Source organism: Neocloeon triangulifer, unplaced genomic scaffold (genome assembly GCF_031216515.1).
Source record: "Neocloeon triangulifer isolate White Clay Creek 2 clone unplaced genomic scaffold, ASM3121651v1 ptg000002l, whole genome shotgun sequence".
NCBI classification, from domain to species: Eukaryota; Metazoa; Arthropoda; class Insecta; order Ephemeroptera; family Baetidae; genus Neocloeon; species Neocloeon triangulifer.
This window is the reverse complement of record NW_026775545.1, coordinates 7415809-7435186: the sequence shown is the minus strand read 5'-3', so window position 1 is coordinate 7435186 and position 19378 is coordinate 7415809. Positions and strand designations below refer to the sequence as shown.

Below are 19378 nucleotides of genomic sequence, written 5' to 3'. Positions count from 1 at the left end.
AAATATTTTTAACTCCAGAAATTACTTGAACACCCCGGGCACTTTTTTAGCCAATATTTTATGCAAGAGCTTGTTTATCAGTTTTTTTCCCCTTCTATTTTTTTCTTTTTTTTTTAAGTAAAATTCGTTGGGCGCACCTTAGACGACATATGTGAAAAGTGGCCTTTTCGAAACAATGAAGCGCCTGAAATTGGGCAAAAAAACTTCACAATTTAAATTTTAAATTATGATATTGTGATAACCCACAAAAAGAAATTACATAATTTAGTCAATTTAGAGTTTAATTAAATTATTTTTTATATGTAATTCAGGCAATGAAAGATGATAAATGTAAAGTGCATATTTAAAGAAAAAAAATTGTCTTGTTCTGATAAACAATTGATGAATTGGTGATTGCAAAATCTGCTAAATCAGAGAACTCAAAATGAGCTAAGAAGGGATTCAACCTGGAAAATTCTATAAACGTTGGCTAATGTTTCGACATTTGACACTCGGAGAGATTAAAAGCTTCGCTTTGCTCATTTCTCTTGCAGGCAAGCGAACACATTCGCGATTGCTCTCGGCGCTCAACACAATGATGTCAGGCCGAGCGGAATGGATGAGATACAACGCGGCGCACGTATATTAGAGCTATCGAGTTTGCTGAGCGAGTGACACTCGCCGGCTTTCATTGTGCCCGTGCCAATTTGTCAGACCCCGCAGCAAAACATGTTTCGATTCGTACAAAAGCGGTGGATAAATCGAGTCCTATAGTTGCAAAATACATACCAGGTCTGAGCGAAACAAAAACAAAGAAAGGGATGCCCAAGGAGGTAAGACATTTTGACCATGCGCCGCATGGACAGTTTGCCCTTGCGACGAATGCACTTTTGAACTTGCTTAGATTGATTTATGTAATTGAATTTGCTTTGCTCAAGCTGAATGATATCATAAGCAGTCTGACAATGATATGACATTTGGAGCTCTTTGGCTGCTCATATCAAATTCCATCAAAGTGGGTTTCCGTCAGCTTTCGCTGCTTTTCATCGTAACAAACCAAAAGCTAGGCCAAAATATGTGATGAATTTATTACTGTGTGTAGACATCGTTTAAAATCCTTGATTGCTTACAATTTTCGTCTGCTCTAGGATATTTCAAAACTGGGATAATATTTAACTTTCTTTTGATTAAAAAAATCCTACCTCTTTTATTTATAAAAAAAAAAACATTTTCCGCGTTGCGTTTGCTATAGTCATATACATTTGAGTGTATCTGTTCCGATTTTAATGAATTTCTTTTTTCGCCGCATCCAATATCAATCACGTTCCTGTCACACAATCGAGCCGGTCAGCAGACAATCAACTGGAAAAAATTTGCCAGGCGTGCATTGGGACACTTAATTAATTAAATCAGTGATCGGCACAAAAAGAGCGTATTTCGCTTCACAGAACCCGCCGACGTTTATTAAAAAACTTGGACCTCTGTTTGTCTCATCAGTCAGAGCGAGGGCATTTTAATTACGCGCACCAGCCCGACGCTGGCAGATCGATAAATTTCGGCGAGTTCCGTAGTGGTGGAAGCAGCCAGGGTGCTGTCACAACACGTTTCTTGTCACTGCCTGTGCGCCCTTGGTTTTGATGTGCGTCGAGGAAATGAAACTTATTTGAATAATACACACTTCGCTCCATACCTGAAAGGCTTCGCGGAAAGAGCATTCGCGAAACTAAGCAAGTAAGGCCATTTCGCACCTCGACTATATTCATCCGCTGCCGTAAGGAAGGCTTTAGTAGCAAGGATTATGGCGAAAATATTTAAAACAAAGAGAGATTTTGATGTTTCTCTTTAGTTTTAATAATAATGCTTACATTAAAATAACTCATACAACTTTTTTTTGTTTTTAATTTTTATGTTTTCTTAAATGTTTTATAATTGACTTCTTTTATTTTTTTTTTATATTTTTTTATAAATTATTAATTCACAAATTTTTTTGGTACGTACTTAAGTTTATTTTAGCTGCAATAATAATTTTTTAAGTTTATTAATAATATCAAAAAATACAAATAATACATCATAACAAGAAAACATTTAGGAATTTTTTACAATATACTTGCATCAGGCCCTTCAGGACCGTCATTTAAATACAAAGACTGTGGATGTGGACATTTCTTCCACATAAATTTTGAGATTATTCTATCACTAATTTATTCCATAGAAACAAATCAAGACGACGTTAAATTGTAGACCCGTGCAATGCTTTAAAATATTGCTTGCAATGGAGTTACCACAGATAATACCAGATAATACTATTTCAAGAAAAACATGAATCAAATTTTTGATAAAACGCATAAATCACTGCTTTCAAGATATGATTTTTATAATCATCAAAGGCTGCGTTATCATCCAGAATTGCACAAATTGTGGTCAAAAAACAGCTTCCTCTTCCCACGCCTGCCTCAAAGAAAAGCGTCTTTAACCCTGGGTGAAAAGTGACGAGCCCCAATTTCGCCGACCCCTGAACACATAATTCTAGCATGGCAGGCAAGACGAGACAGCATCTCGGAAAGAGCAGTGTTTCGTATTATAAGACAACATTCTTGACGTGAAATAAGATGAGTGATGAAAGAAAACAGCAGCTGCCGCGAATAAATGGCTAAGGCTGCTGGGAAATTTATACGCACCTTAGCTTCTTTTCCTCGCCCGCTTTTCTGCCTTGTATTAAAATACGGCCTATACCATCTGGCAGGCATGTTAGACACATATTTTATTGTCCCCGCTTTATGACCCTTGGCTGGCGTAATATTTTCGCCAGCACAGCTTTTTTTCCTCCAGATTTTTTCATTACGGCGCAGCTTCCTCGCTCTGGCTCTCTTTCTCGTTAATGATGAGATGCAGAAAAGCAGACGCCGTCCCAGAAATGACTTCGTTAACAATGGTACGCGTGTTAGCTGCGTGCCGAAAGATCTAATTTGGAGTTAAATTACTAATGAGACGGAGAGGTTTATTCATTTTGAACGGCCGCTTTTACGTCACGTCAAAGAGTCTAGTTTGTTTGCCATTGTTAAATAAAAATGTAATTTCGCTCGCTGAAAAAAAAGCTCCCATTTCATGAAACTGGGAAAAATGTCCGCTTTTACAATGCAATTATTCATAAAAATGAAATTGGATCATTTTTTCATTCAAGTTTCAACTGATAAAAAAACGCCTGACATAATACCAAAAATTACTGGTAGATATTTGCATCTGATTGAATTAATAAGCTCAAATTAATATAGCTCTCTAAAATAAAAAAGTCTACGTTTTCGCATGTATAATTATTGCTTTCTCAATCTTCGATTTTATGTGTTAATCCCTTGCACAGAATGTTTTCAATTTTCTTTCTTTTTTACTTTAACATACTTTTTTAAATGAATCGAACGAACTTGAAATAAAATTCCGTGGTCACTATTAGCTTATTTTAATTCGGATGCAATTAATATGTTCTAGTGTGAGCTAGTTAAAGTAAATATTTATGAATAATGAAAGCATAATATTCAAAGAAATAAATTTCAAAAGTATGGCCTGGCAAGCCTGGCCCTCAGTTTTTTACCTCGTATGAAGCATGTAAAATAGGTTATTTACCTACAGTTTCCAAATTGAAAAGCTGTTCGTTTAAAGTATTCAAACAAAAACCTGAATTTTAATAATGAAACAAATTATTCCTGTAACACTTAAATTTAGTCACAAAAATATAAACAGCTTCAACACTAACGTTTCTGTGTTTTTGTGATTCAATGGAATTGTCTATGTAACTTTTTAGGGAGATTATTATTTAAGCATAAAATATAATACTATAATTGTACGCAAATTTGGCTTTCCATCAAACGGAGCGGACCAGACTTGACAGGGTGCCTCTCTCGCCCTAATTATTATAAAGAACCCACGTGAAACGGGCCGCTTTAATTATGCCACCCTACCGGTTAACTTTGTTGATAAAAAGAGGAAAATAACGCGCGCGCCGGCGAAAGCAGCGAGCAGCACCGTGGCAGCGGCGGGCGTCCTTTGTATGTTTAATTAAAAAAGCAGTCAAGTTCTCTCTTCAAAGAGATTTGATAAGGTGGTATCCAGAGTGCAGTGCATAGCAGCAATTTTTTTCGCTCGCTCTCTCTTTTGCTAGCGTTCCAAATTTTATAAAAAGCAAAAAATGGGAGACGAGTATTTGGCATTTTGCCTGCTGGAGTAATTATGCTCGAGGCAAACGGCACTTTAAAGTTTACAAAATATATCCAGTCAGAGAGGGTAAAAAATTCAAATCGGACGCTTTGCAGAGTGTTTTCGCTCGAATTTTAAAGTCTGCGGGAACTTCTGGACATGTTTATGGCGCAATTTCATTTTTAATCTCATTATTCCTGTGGCTGACCAGTGCTGGACGCTGGGGGAGTTTGTTTTGGCAGCAAAATATATATTTTATTCTTAATTTACTGAGGATGAAAGATCCCCAAAATCCACAACACAATATAATTTTGAAAAAATTTTACTAAAAATTATGACATCATTCTTTTCTCAAAAATTAGTCTAGACTAAATTGTTTAATTTGTTGAAAATTTCGAATAATTTTTAATTGTAATACATCATTTATTAAATTAAAATTCATTCATTTGAAATTGCAAGTGGAAATTCTTTTTTCATTTACAGCAAATTTCATAATTTAAAGGACCAAATTCTAAAATTTTCTTATAAATTAATTGATTTTCATCGTTTCTTCTCTATTTTTTCTTCAAAATTAAAATTAAATATGGCTTAAATGTACCGTATTTAAAAATATTATATAAAAAAAAATAGTTCAAACATAATTTAAATCTTTTGATAAAGGGAAGCTTAAATTAAATGGTGTTCATTTGAAAACTGAATTTTTTTTTAGCAAATCTACTCGATGATATTTTGCTGAAAGAACGAGCTGGAACTGCTCGTTGTTAGTTTGATTATGTTTTTGATTAAAAAATTCGCCGGCGTTGGCGTTATTTTCTGCAATTACGGCGGCACAAAGCGCCCAAATCCGCTTACTGAAAGAAGCGTAGTGCGAGCAAAAAAAGTATTTAAGTTCAAATGTCGGGCGGACCGACTGGTACAGGAGCAGCACCTGGAATAATTCAGGCGTAATTCAATTAGCAAAACGCCGCGGCAGCGTTGGAGGCTGCGGCAGGGAGAGATGAAAACGCTTTTGGCCGCAGACATCAAACACGCCGGCAGCCTTCAACGAATTTCATCTCTCGGCTGCCAGTGGTGCTCCGGCGGCGATAACAATGCGCGTGAAAGAGAGAGAGAGAGAGAGAGAGAGAGACCTCCTGCAACTGGGCGCAGAACAATATATTTTGCAAAAGGCAGAGGTCTCTGGCCAATTCAATTACCGGTCACATTGTGTCTCAGGCATGGCAGGAAGGGTCTCAGGGAACAGGGGTCGAACCTCTGCACACCAACACATGTCCTGATAAAGCGGCTGCAAACGCGAATTATAACTCACTTGTGGGGGAAGTGAACTCTACGGACTTCTATCCTAAATTTATTTAACTGCATTCAATTAAAAGAACAAGTGATTAATTTTTTTTTAATTATTTAATTGCAAAAGAGGAGTTTCTTATATAGCAATGAATCAGTTATCAGTTTTATAACTGAGCAAAGAGATATAGCATATAGTGTACTTTTTGAATAAAAATGAACGTAGAATAAAAAAAATAATAAAACCTTGATGTGATAAATTAATTTCCTTTGTTAAAAATAGAAAATTTTCAATATTTTATAAAATCTTAATTGAATTTTATTTAAATATAAATTAACCTATCGCCTAATATGGTCAGCAGCAGTATTTTATTTGCAAATGATACTAAGTTTGTTGGTTACAAAAAGGCTGCTCATATATCCAGCAAAATGAAACAACCCTTCAAAATATTGTTGAATAAAGACGTACATTTCAACGGACAAGTATCTAAAGAAAAAAAAAATGATTCCAAAAATGTATTAACATTGAATTTAAACCAAATTTATCTATGTGTAATTTATTTACACAGAAATATCCCAATTTTTTCACTGAATTTTCGTATATTTCAATGAATAGATTCATCCACGTGCCACTTCCCTTGGTCATTAACATGTTGGTCAGGGTTGAATAATTTTGGCACTGACGCAACGATAATAGCGTGGCGTGTTGTGGGTAAACATTGAGAGATATAAATGTATATTTATTTGTGCAAGCCAGCGTATATTCTGCTCAAACTCAAATACAATTTCTGCCAGGACGTACGCGTGAGTTGTAGAATGAAGGATTGCACAGGACGTAGCACACGTATTACGTCTCGCTGACGAGCACTGCAAACTCCCTCGTGGTCAACCGATCCTCGTGCGGGAAACTAACTCATCTCCGCCCTCGTTAGCCCGTGGAGGATAAACCGTCCACCAGAACAACCCCAGCAAGATTACATTATCACACATACACCCTTTTAATGAAAATTTGGAAACATTCAAATATTTTTTAAGTATAAAAATTGACCAAAATACAGTGTTTGAAGAGAAATTTTATTACCAAAAATAATTAAATTTTTTGATATATTTTCTCCTATTTCAAAATTCAAGAGCAATTTTCATTTCTAAATTAACAACTCGTGCCTCAAAAAAAGCAAGGGCAATTTCAAATTAATTCTTTTTGAAATTTCAGTCAAATCATTTGAAGGTCAATATCACCCCTTTAAGTTGAAAATTTTCCGTAGCATTTCAATATTATCAATATAATTAATTTTATGAACAATTTATAATTAATGTAACTGCCGTAATTGGAATACTTCTAATTCAATAGTTTATTTTTTTATTGTATTAATTTATATGTTGGATTTATAGAGTAAATTAATTTTAAAACAATAATGTTTCATTAGAACAAATTAAATAAATGCAATTATCAAGAAATGTAATTAAATTAAAATGTTGGAAATTAGCAACAACAATAATTTATTTCAAATGTGAGGCGTAATAAAAGTGACGAATGATTTCATTTAAACGTGCTCTTTCATAAATTTACCTGCGCTAAAGTACGAGCTTCATATTTCTCGCGTCAGAAACTAATGGATGGTGCGATTGGCGCCCATACAAATTGTCTAATTATCCACCTGAACGGAGTTTATTATTGCGTTGGAAGTTGGAATTATGGATTTTTCCGGGCGAACGAGCGGCGATTTGTGATTTTGACGAGCAGCATTTTCCTGACATTTCCCAGATGAGACTCGCAGCCTAAAAAGAAAATTAGATTTGCCAGCATCCGGATGCCATTCAGCCGGAAAGGATCCTGTTTTTCCCTCACGTGCCGCACGTTATTTTGTGTGTCAGCAAATAAGCTGTCTGTTGTGGGTAAATGGAGTTTTCGCTATTTATATTTTGTAATATGGCGGTGTGTGTCAATGTTATTTGATGTTAAGTAGGATGTAAATTAAATATTCTCTCTGTTCTTTGGCAAAGGCAAAACTCTTTATGTATGACAAACAATCGAATAAACCCTCTGTTTACCCCAAACTGAACAAAGAGTAAAAAATATGTAGTAATGAATAAAAAATACGGATAATTAGAGACTTGCAACACCAGAAAAATAAATTGTTATAAATAAAATAATCGTACTTTTTCAACGTAATAAAAATCTTACAACAAATGCAGCAGCATTGTTAAATTCAATCATCGTCATCTCAAATTACTTATAAAGAATATAAAGATCTCTTCAGTTAACTTTTAAAATATCTCTTAATGACAAAAATCTATAGATATAATTAAGATAATGTTCCTTGAACAGATACATACCAATTTTGTCATATAGCTTGCGCACGAATATACAAATGGGTTGTTCAAACAAAGGAGTTTTAAAATATAACCCACACACGTCAAAACAAATTAGATACTTTTGTACCTTTTAAAAAAAATCTTTTTCTTGAATACGAAATAGGTTGATTTAGACGGTATATATTTCAATACTATTTATTTGTTATATGATTTTTTAAATTTAAAATAGCAATTAAAAAACAATAAATTAAATTTACAACCTTATTATTCTAATTATAAAAAAGTAAATTTATCTTTTAAATAAATTGTTTTTTAATTTTATTGATAAATAAAATTGCAGGTAATAAAATGTATCATAACATTACTGTAGGTCCTATTTTTTTATACTACTGCTGCACATAATATTAAAAGCAAGCAAGCGCAGCTGTCATATTATCTGAAATGACTTTCCAGTCTTTCCACCACAAATAATAAACGCAGCACATCCAAATTCCGCAGATTCCTCGCTGCCTATTATTGTTTCACCCTTTCTCTCATCGTCACTCTCCCTCGCAAATTACTTTATAAAAGTTGTTTTCTGCGCGCAAGTGGTGTGGTGCTCTCTTATTAAATACTCGGCCTATTCTCTTTCCGAGCACAATAAACAGCAGGGCGACGATTTCACCCTCTTCTCGAAAACGACAAATTCATTATGCTGAACCGCGATGGAACTCCTCCAACTTCAATCGCGCCTTTTTGCGTCTCAGCAGATTCGATTAAAATCCGGGATTCTTCTTTAATTTTAATTAGAAGCTGCTGAGATTCTGATGACGCGAAGCTTTACAGCTGCGAGAAAATTTATTAGAGAGAGGCGGTGCCGAGTTACAACTCACTTCTTCAAAGGGACAGAGATGATTTTTGGGGACCGCCTGCAGAAAACTGATTACGGTGGAGATTATGACGCGCCCCAATTTGCTGCTCAAACGAGGAAGGCATCTTTGACTTAAATCATCTTGATAAAATACAATTTTTAGAGGATTAACTAAGAAAGAAGGCGGGTATAATTGATCGCTTAACTTATTAATTAAAGGGGAGAAAATAATCTTAAATAAATGATTCATTGATATTTTTAAGTCCTTCTAAAACATTTTGAGATTTTCTTTAAAGCTTTATTTTTTCGTTAAATTAAATTTTTTCCGGGCTGTATAACAACTAAATTTATAATTTAATATTTAAATAATTAATTTGTTTCAACGTTTGATATAATTAGGAAAAAAGGGGGGTTCATGAGCTTTCTTTTTTAATGCAAAATAATTATATCAATATGAGATCTTTTTGATCAAGGAAGATTTAGCTAAATTTTTGCCAATGGTGTGGTGTATTTTTGTCTTAAAATTCAATATTTTTGACACACACAAAATAATATGAAATAATAAATGTTCATGGGAAAATGAGCATAATTAGTTGAACTGCTTGAACGTTTCTTCGTTTTAAAAAATTTTTCGATCAAAATTACAGTATCCAAACAAAATTTTAACCAAAAATCCAGAGATAAATAAATCGGTTGAATAATTTTTAATTTTTTCCCAAAATATCTGCAGTTATTCTCACTAAAACTATATTTAAGAATTTTTTTTTAATGTTTATTTATGCTTTGGGAAAATTCCAAAGGAAAGGATGTAAAGCGAGAAAATTCAAAATTGCAAGAAATATTTAAAAACCCCGAACAAATATCAAGAACTATTTTCAAAACAATGAACTGAGGTTCAGACACCCCAAAACTCGCTACTAGCGAGTGGAATTTCCCGCAAAGAAAATTGTATGTAATCTGCATTACGCCCTGTGGTTGCAGCCCAACCGAGACAAAAAGCCGGAAGAGTTGAGACTAAATTCGGCTGCGTGCATATAATAATTCGCAAGAGTTGCGGTGGTGGCGGGGCGAGTAATTAAAATTTTCCGGCCGACGGGAGAAGCAGTTTCTGCGGGGAGCGAGATAACACGGCTGTGTGTGTGCATGTGCTCTGCTAAAACTTCTTTACCCGTCGTCGGTGCGGCACCACCAAGACGATGCGCGACACAAAGGCTGCAGCGGCAAATCCAAGCGAGAACTCGCTCTTTATCTCGAAATTTATTCCCCGGGGGGCGCTGCCGGGTGGCACCGTTTTTCGCGCCTCTTGTTGCGCGATCATGCGAACCGATAATAAAATAAATACACACACTTTCATCAGCAAAAGGCAATCGCTTCATCACTTTCGCATCAGCACGGCCCCTTAAGAATAAGCCCAGTTCGATATTATTCCATCAGCACCCACTCAAACAACAATTTATCGCGATCCACGACTGCTTTTTTCCAAAAGGCCGGTCGTGTTGCTTTACGGCTCCGCGCCAAAGTAAAAAGTGCCATTGTGCGAGCCGGAGTGCCGCCCAACTTTTTCGCACCCTCTCTCTTTTGCAGTCTCTCGAGGACTCTGCAGAGGGATCGAGAGCTCAGACTTGTTTCCGAGAAAGGCGGAAAAGGCAATTTTATCTGGAGTTTCGGGGGAAATTCTCTGGAAAAGGCAATAGACTTGTGGCGACATTAGGAGAAATGTCAATATTCAAATGGATGGCCATTAGATTTGATGATGAAAATATTATAGGAAATTATTGTGAGGCGTAAAAAGTCTTGATTGACCTTAAAAATTTCATAATTTTTTTAATATTTTAATAAAGTAGCAAAAAAATTGTTATTAATTATTATTGTTTAAATTTTGTTATTCATTTTTTAAATGAATAAATTTTTTTAGATCTATTTGAATTTTATTAAATTATTATTGTTGTTTATTTTTCTACATTGTTATGAAAAAAAATCATTATGAGGTATGGTAACAAAATGTTTGTATTATAAGGCATTATAGGTGGCAAGTTAACAAATGCAACCAAAAATATAAATTATAAATTTTCTAAGCTATTCTAAGTTGTACTCAACTTTTGATTTAATAATTATTCCATTTGATAGCTTCTGGTGCCCCTGGTATCTCTCAGTTCATCGAACATTGTTAATGACTATCGTGCATCCTATTAACATTATTGGCATTGTTGAAAGCGGTTGAAAGAATTGTTGTTGAATGCAGGTGTCACTGATGGATAATAATCCTTCAATCGCTTCCACTTAATCATTATGTTCTACAAAATTTATAATTCATACCAAAATAGGCATGACTTAGAGCAAAAGAAAATCATCTGTATTCAAATTATTAAAAAAAAAAATACAAGTAATACAGAAAAAATCATTTTAATAAATTAATCAGAAAAATGCTGCTAGTAACGCAGTTTGCTTAATTGTTGAAACAATGTGCCACAGGTATGACGTGAATGCCCAAGAGGCTGTGCTAGCAGAAAAATTCACCTGCAACATTTCAGAGCAGGCACTTGAGTGATCCTAAAAAAGGTGCTCGCCGTGCTTTACCCTTTCGCCCTCTTGTCGTGTAATTGCGACTGAGTACTTGTGGGAACGTGTGTGCAGCAAGGTAATTTCAGCGGCTGTTGTGTTTGTACTGCCAAGGGTGCTTAACTGAACCATCACATGCAAAAGAGGCCGGAGGGGGATTATGAAAAGCCAGACGGGCCGCCGCGTGCGCACACGAGTTGCCCTTTATGGTCTTTCGAGAGAGCGCGCAAAAATTCCGCGCTCTTAAAACAATCAGCGCCAGAACAACCGGGGAACATGCAAGCAAACATACAAATAAATATCTCCGACGAATTAAATTGAAAAGTGAAAGAAAATTACATTATATTAAATAATTAGAGTAACAAAATAATCCAATTTTTATATTATTTATAAATGCGCATGTTTTATTAACAATTTTCCAAAACACTTAAATGATAATTTTATGTTTAAAATTGAAAATGTTAGATTGTGATATAAAAAATGGTGTATTTTGCATTTAAAAGGTTCGCATTTTCTGTCCAAGGTATAAACATTTGAATCCCTGTGTTTCACCTCTTTTTAGGAGTGTGAATTTTATAAAATGCTATTCGATTTCAATCATGAACTTTCCTATTATTTTGAACTGAAGTAAAACAAAAATATCGGGAAAAAAGGAAAAATAATGTTTTTAATGATCGCAAGATAAAAAAGATCTTTTTTATTTCACTGGCAAACAGAATCCTGTAGAAGGTTTTTTTGACCCTTCTGCGTTTGTACGCATCACAACTTAATTTGTTTGGGCACGCCAGGATCAAGTTTCTGCTATGTTTGCGTTTGCAATGAGATTAGCCTTTTTCTCGTTATGTCGAGCGCACACTAGATCGTTTACATTACAAAAGGATTTCTGCAAAGATTTTATCTCATAAATTGCAAAAGTTCTCAAAATATAGCGATTTTTTAAGGAAATTGCTTGTATATTGAAAACTTACAAATCGAGTAATAGTAATTCTTCTACCGAGGATTAAAAATTCAAACTTTTATTAATGTTTAAGGTAATTGCTCAACATAACTCATGTGTGTGAATCCTGTATCAAAAGTAATTATGAAACCAAAACTTTCTACAGGCGTCTGAATTTACGAAAGTTTAAACCGTTCGTTGGAGGAGAATTAAACGAAAAATGTGAATTGATTAATGGGTAAAAATCAAACAGAAAGATTTTGATTAGAAAAATTTTGAATTTTAGTTGAATTGATTTGTAAAATTTAAAAAAAAAAATTATATTTATATATTTATAAATATAAAAATTTATTAACTAAAAAGGATAGGCTTGATCAAAATGTCTCCAAAAAATTATTTTTTAATTTCCGATCCAAGCTAAATAGGGTATGTTTGATAAAAAAAGACGTAACGAATTTTTTAACTTCATCCCCAAAAAATATCTTCAACCTCGCCTTTTGACAAATTTGCTCTTCTGCTTGCGTGCGAAAAGCTTCCGCTAAGCAGGCAGCAGCTTTCCACTCTAATTGGGCGGCCGGAAAAATGACAGCGCCGCTCGGCGAACTTGAGAGACAAGCAACGATCGCGTCTTTCGCCAATAAAGAGTTTCTGTTTGATCCGCCCGGCCTTCGAAGGCACGTCGGAAGAAAAATCCATCCGCAGATCGTGTCACCGGCTGTCTCATATTTCAGCCCACGATTTTTTTCTCACTCTCTTCCTGTCGTCGAAGTATAAAAATACTTAACGACGTTATTAGTGGTTTGGAGAGACTCCAATTGCGCCTCTCTCTCTCTTTCTCGGTGGTTGTAACGCGCCAGCTTTGCATTTTATCTTTTGGCTTCGGTGGTTTTTGGCTGGAGAAGAATTCGGGAGGGATTTTATAGAGGAGATGGAGGCGCGAGACTATTCTCGGTGCGCGACACAAGCTGCGGTTTAATTCGGGCTCTGCAAATATTATTTCTTGTTCGCGAGTGTGATTTATTGTCGGTCGCCGACTGATTTATTGCCCTGTTGGACATGCAAACTATTAGCGGCTGTCAGAGCACGTGGATCCTTGACGGCTGCAAACAACGTCTATTTTAGTTGCCGCGGAGACAGGCTGCGCGCAGCGTGCGAATATTTGCTTGGGCTGAAAGGAATTCCATTGAGCACCGGAAATGTTAGGAAAAAATGCAGTTCTCTGTGGAATCTTCTCCAATGCAACGTTAAATTAGAGTAAATCTCAGAAATGAATCAAATTAAATATTCAAAATTTAAGTTAATTGGGCACATTAATTTTGTTTTCTTATTTTAGAAATCGTTTCAGTCATTTTCAGTTCATAATTAATTTATAATTATAATTCTAAATTACATTAAAAATATGCAGTTAAAATTAAGAAAACGAATCAATTTAACACATTAGACTGCAAAAGACAGAAGACTTTTCTTCAGCAGTAAATATTATAAAAATAAAAATGTTGAACTTAAAAATAAAATTAAAAGAACCATTCTACACAAAGATCCATTCTTTCTTTTAAAAACAGACATGTATAATCTAAATTATTAACTAAAAAATGATGATTTCCAGAGTGGAAAGTTAAAAGTCCTAACCATTAAAAATTTCCGCAGAATTTGTGCGTGAAATTTGAGCTCTTCGGATTGTGGCCGCGGAAACGGTGCTCATCGGATTACACTCAATCAAGCGCAATTGGACCGCTTTCTCGCATTTTGCGCTGACTGCGGCAGCTTTCTGCCAAAAAACAAATTGTGCTGACGTGTGCCGGCCGTAAAATTTAAACCGTCAGCCGTCGAGAGTGATGATGATGCCTCAACCGCCGCAGCCGCCACTTGCAAGTAACAGTCGCCGCATCTCATCTCCTCCTCCGTAAAAAAAAAGAAAAAAAGCCTAATTTTATACGACGGGCCAGAATGAGAATTGATTGGATGATCTGCCCGTCGCTCGTAAACCACCCAGACCGTATTTTTATTCAAATCGTCTCAATTTCCACCAAAGGCGGCGCCGGGCGTAAAACTGCGATTTTACAGCCCATTTCGCGTAAAATACAGCCGCTGCACGTGTGTGTCTGTTATGCCCGTGGATAAAAAGGAAAAGCGGCTGCAGTCTGGACCCATTTTTCACACCGGCGCGGACGTTTGTATGCAAACAGACTGCGAATTTGCGACTCCTGGAAATGAAAATGGTGCCCGGGAGGGAGAAAAGGATAGACTGGCCCTTGGGTACCAAACACTTTTCTGCAAAATTTTTGCTGCCTACGATTCCATGTAGAAGAAAACGGCTTAAAACATTGGATTTTTACTCATAACTATCATGATTTGTTATTTTTAAAAATTAATTATTATAAAAAAGGGAAAATATGTTACGGTTAATACAAAAAATAGTTCTAAATTTTAAAGCTGTATTTTTTTTCATTCTTGCAGTCATATACTGAGAGAAATATTAATTGTATGGTATTTAGTAATATAATTTAATAACAGTATTGCAGGTGAAGTCAGACTTACAGAATCAATGTTTATTTGTAACTATGAGCATTGCTTAATAAAAGTGGAGGTTATATAATACAATTAATAATTATAACACTCCATCACATCAACTTAAAATGACTTTAAAACATAAAGAACGCGAAATAAAGGTATCAATAATTATTTCTTAAATTAAATAAAAATAAACCTTAAATAAAATAAAATAAATTGATAAATTATTAAAAATACATATTGTAAAAAATAAACGTAACTTTAACATAGAGTGCTTGAGAAATTTCTTTTGTTTCTAACAATTACACATTGATTGTAAAAGGTAAGATAACAAGAATAAATTTTAATTAATTTGAAATAAAAAACTATAAATAGTTTCAATTTGGTTTTATTAATCATTATTTTTTGGCCCCACCCCTGTAGATAATTAATGAAAAAATAAATATACAACTTTTTTTATTTTAAACACATTTTGTGAGCCTGATCAAAATCGGTATACTTTCAAAATTCTATCAATCTCAGTCTAAAATAAACTGGCATGCTCTGTCGATTAGGCTGAACAAACTGGTTGATCTCGTTGTCGAGCGCATTTCAAAATCAACGTGATGGATTACCAGCCGGCGTGTTTCATTCTTCTTCAACTCTCGGGTCGACAGAACGCTACGTGCACCTTTGACACCAACAGCCAGATTTATTTCAGTGAGAAACAGACAGAAAAAAAGTGTATAAATAAAAGCAGGAGACGTCTAATCGAGGTCCCCGAGTGAATAAGTAAATAAATGGTGCGCATCTGGGAGAAGCGAGAAATTCTCTCACAGCATTTTTCTGGCGCGCCGCCCACACCAGCGGATGGCGTGCGCCAGGAAATTGGTACGCTGTCCATTCATTCATTCCGAAAGTGTTTTATTTTTGGGTCCATTCATTCGCATAATGGCGGTTTGATTTCGCATCCAGCCCTACTTTCATTTAATTGACTTGTCAAATTGAACTTTCATCTGGGTGTGAAGCGAATACAAGTTTTTCCCGCTTGTTTTGAAAATGATAATGTGTGGAAAGTATTAACAGTTGTATTTATTGGGAATTAGTAAAAATTATTTGATGTATGATATTGGTGAATTATTAATATTGTTTTAAAACTTTTTTATTTACTGAGCATCAGGAAATTTTTGCTAGAAACTAGAACGATAAACACTTCACAGAAACACCGGGTTTTAAGTGAACTACTTTCTGGTCTCATTCAATAGACACTTCGATGTTGATCCAAAATTATTCGTACAATTTTCATACTCCAAACCGGAAATAGAAAATAATAATTATAGAAAAATTTCATCATTAGAATATTAGAATTCCTTTCTAACGTGTGAATTTCTCGCAATTAACATGCAGGAAAAGGGAACAGTCATTCTACAATGAAATAAAAATATTTATCAATTGTTAAAGAAATAATTATACCATTGTTCGTATCTTGTTAATATTAAATCAACTTAATCAACTCTAAGCGAGTTTCATTATGTATACAGAAAAGTATAATTAAAATAGATTGAATTAAGATTTTTGGACTTTGCGGAACTTTTTTCATCAGTGCTTTAGAAACATTACAAAATAAAAAATAAACTTCTTCAAACTGCCACAAAAATACAATTTATTTTTAACTAAAAAAATTCATGTACTTATATTTCAAAATTGATCAGGATAAAGAACCAAAATCTTATTATATAACTTTTCTTTTCGAAAAAGTTCTTCCAATGGATAATTCCAATAGAAGAATAAATAAATCTTTTGCCTTCTTCTCTTTTTACATATATGAAATATACAATCAGGCAATAACTTTTCCTTTTGCAGCAGGTGACAGACGCAAACCTAGCTGCGATTCATAAAAATATTTTTCGCGCATACACATGTCCGCATTTCAATCGGGCTGCGAGAAGGCAGCATTTTTTCCACGCAAAAGGCGTCTCATCTTCTTTGGAAGCGAAGAGATATTTCACACCTGGCATCAGATCAACGCTCGCGAGCAATGTGTGGTGGTTTGTGGAGAGATGGAGATAGAAACACGCGCGCCGACGGCATCCACCGCACTGCGCCGATGTTGGAATTTATCAAACGGCGTGACACCGCTACTCAAAATAAATACAACCCCTTGACACTCACACGTGAGACTAACTCGGTCGGCGCCATTTATTCCAGTCGGCTATCACGGTAATTAGGCCCATTTGTTACTCTCTCGCTCTTTTATTTCTTTGCCTCCCTCGAGTTATTCTACTCTTTTTCTCTTTAACACAACTTTTGTGTTTTTTATCCGGGTGATAAATAAATTCCGAGGCTTAATCCCCTGCTCTTAACTATGGATAAATTGCGCTGACAACTTTTTGGCTCCTCCGACTGTTGAAAGAAAGAAAGAACGGAGACGTATACACACTCACAAAAAACGACTTTGCTCGCTGTGTTAAATCTAGTTAAAAAGTGATAATTCTCGTCGGCTCACTCAGTTGATGAGAGCTAACTTAGTTTGTATTAATCACGGCTCTTTAGATTACTCTCATTACTTCAAAGAAAATAATAATCTTATTCCCTTTTTGAACTGGAAAAATTTATTCATTTTTGCAAGATAAGCATTATGAAGCGTTATGTATTTTACTGTTATATTATGAATACTATATTTAATAAATCTATCAGAAAACTTTAAATTTGCAAATGTAGGAAACTTTTACTGAGTCTTTTATTATCTCTTGTTAAATAAATCTCAAGGAAAATGAAATTTGGTATTATTAAAAACTTCAAATTTTCGCTCTCATTAAAAATAACTACGACTCCAAATTTTTGCCCAAAAAATATATTAACAACTAATGTATTAGTTCAATGAGACGGAAAAAAATTAAAAAGTTTTCGTAAAGAAGAGAAGGACTATCTTGCTTGAAATTAATTTCTTCCTGAATACATAAAAATTGCGTCATTCGCAAAACTGACCTTGAATTGCAGCACAAACTCCGCAGAAAATGAAGACAAAGCAAACGACTCGCGGCAGGAACTTCTCCATTCTCCGGTAAAAACGCTTTGGTCCTAATCAAAATAACAGCAACAGTTCTCTCTTCTTTGTGAAATTACACAGAAATTCAGCAGCTGCAGTTGTTTATCTTAGGTGAATTCGCGCACTTGGCACTCGGCAGAGGCAGGCATAGCGGGCGGTGGACCGGAGGACTGGCAGAAGGCGACTGTGCCGCTGCTCGTCCCGTCAGATTTGCCATCCTTGGGTCTGCCTCGAGGGTGGGTGGCAGCCGGAGGGAGCGAGAGGGGTGCGCAGCCGCCCTCGCAGACAGCGTGGCTCCCCAATTTATCTCGCGCTGGCTGTTGCTTTGCTCGTTTTTCTTTGCGTGTGTGTTTCTTGGACCGTTTGTAAACTCCAAGTAAGTAACACTTTAATAGAATACGGGTGATTATTTGCTTTATTACCTCTGCTTATTTGTTATACTAGCCTGTCTCAGATGTACAACGACCCCAGTTGTTTGCTTAAAAAGTCACAAAACTTATTTTGTGAATAGGTATTAAAATCTTCCCAAGTTACGTCAATTTTGAAGTTCAATAATATATTTAAAATTATTTGAAATCATTGTCATTGAGATATAATATTGGTTTTATTATAAAAAATCTTTTGTCTATGAATAAGATCGCGTAATAAATTAGAGCAAAATTAGTTGTTAACATTTAAAAAAATTAAATTGAAACTACTATCCTGCTTGAGTTGCATAATTGCTTTATGGAAAATGATTCATTTTCTCATCAAAAATATTTATTTAGTTGAACTAAAAACCATAATATTCATTTTTGTTAAAATATTCCGATTTTACAAAGCCTTTTATTGATTTTCGTTTGATTTTCTTACTTTAAATTCCTCATTTTGTGTAAATAAATATAAGTTTTAAGCGTTTTAAACAGTAATTAAGATGGATTTAAAAATTTTATTGTGTAGCATCAACACATTTTTGCTAAATGTATAATTACAAATCTATATAGAAGGAGCAATATTTCGTCGTTACTAAGCCCAGCTAAGCCTACCTTTTCTTTTCTCCGTCAACACAAAAATTGTGCCACTTTTTTATAATAATTTATATCTTTAATCATTAAGCAATGGTTTAACCTGAAAATGAATCTTTTAACTTATAAATTGTTTTCCTGAAGAGAAATCTTCGGTAAGAGTCACCAATGTGACTGAATCCGTTTCAAGGCATTTTCCAGCAATTAATCTCTGAGCCGAGCTAGAAAGAAAGAACTGCGCTGTGGAATCACGTAATCCACACTAATTTTGACTGAACCGGGCCTCCTCCTTCCCGAATTGCAGCCTCAAACTTTTTCGCCGGCAGTTGCCGGGATGAGGAAAAGTAGAAGAAGAAGAAGTGTGTGTTCGGTGGAGAGCAGAGTGTGCTCTCGGCCTCTTTTCTCTCGGTCACAGCGAATTTTTTGCTCCTCATTCAGCTAAACCCGGCTATTACGACTCCGTCCATGATATGCGGCCGCCGAAATTAGGAAGTTTTAAAAGATGTGGTGCTGCAGACAAAGTCGGAAGCGTATCATAATATGAAAAAAGTTTCCATACCACTATTCCTTGTGGTTGGTTTGTCACACTGGCATGAAGGATGGGTCTGGCAAAGGCCCTTTTCTCTCTACGCCGGAATATTACGCCCAAATGATCACAGCCCGCCGAGCTAGCTCCGACAATGTTTCATTAGCTCTCCCGCCGGCGACCTTAATAAGCGCGT

General features: G+C 35.2%; 1 protein-coding gene across 2 annotated transcripts in view; it reads right to left on the bottom strand.

Annotated features, from left to right (window-relative positions):
• LOC132204520 (lachesin-like) overlaps positions 1 to 17821 on the bottom strand; it is an 85490-nt gene extending 67669 nt beyond the window's left edge. For both annotated transcript variants that reach the window (XM_059633064.1, XM_059633072.1), the window contains exon 1: positions 17592 to 17821. In XM_059633064.1, coding sequence (XP_059489047.1) covers positions 17592 to 17661 — 70 coding nt within the window. In that variant the 5' untranslated portion in view covers positions 17662 to 17821. The remainder of the gene's footprint in view (positions 1 to 17591) is intronic.
• Positions 17822 to 19378: the final 1557 nt, after the last annotated feature.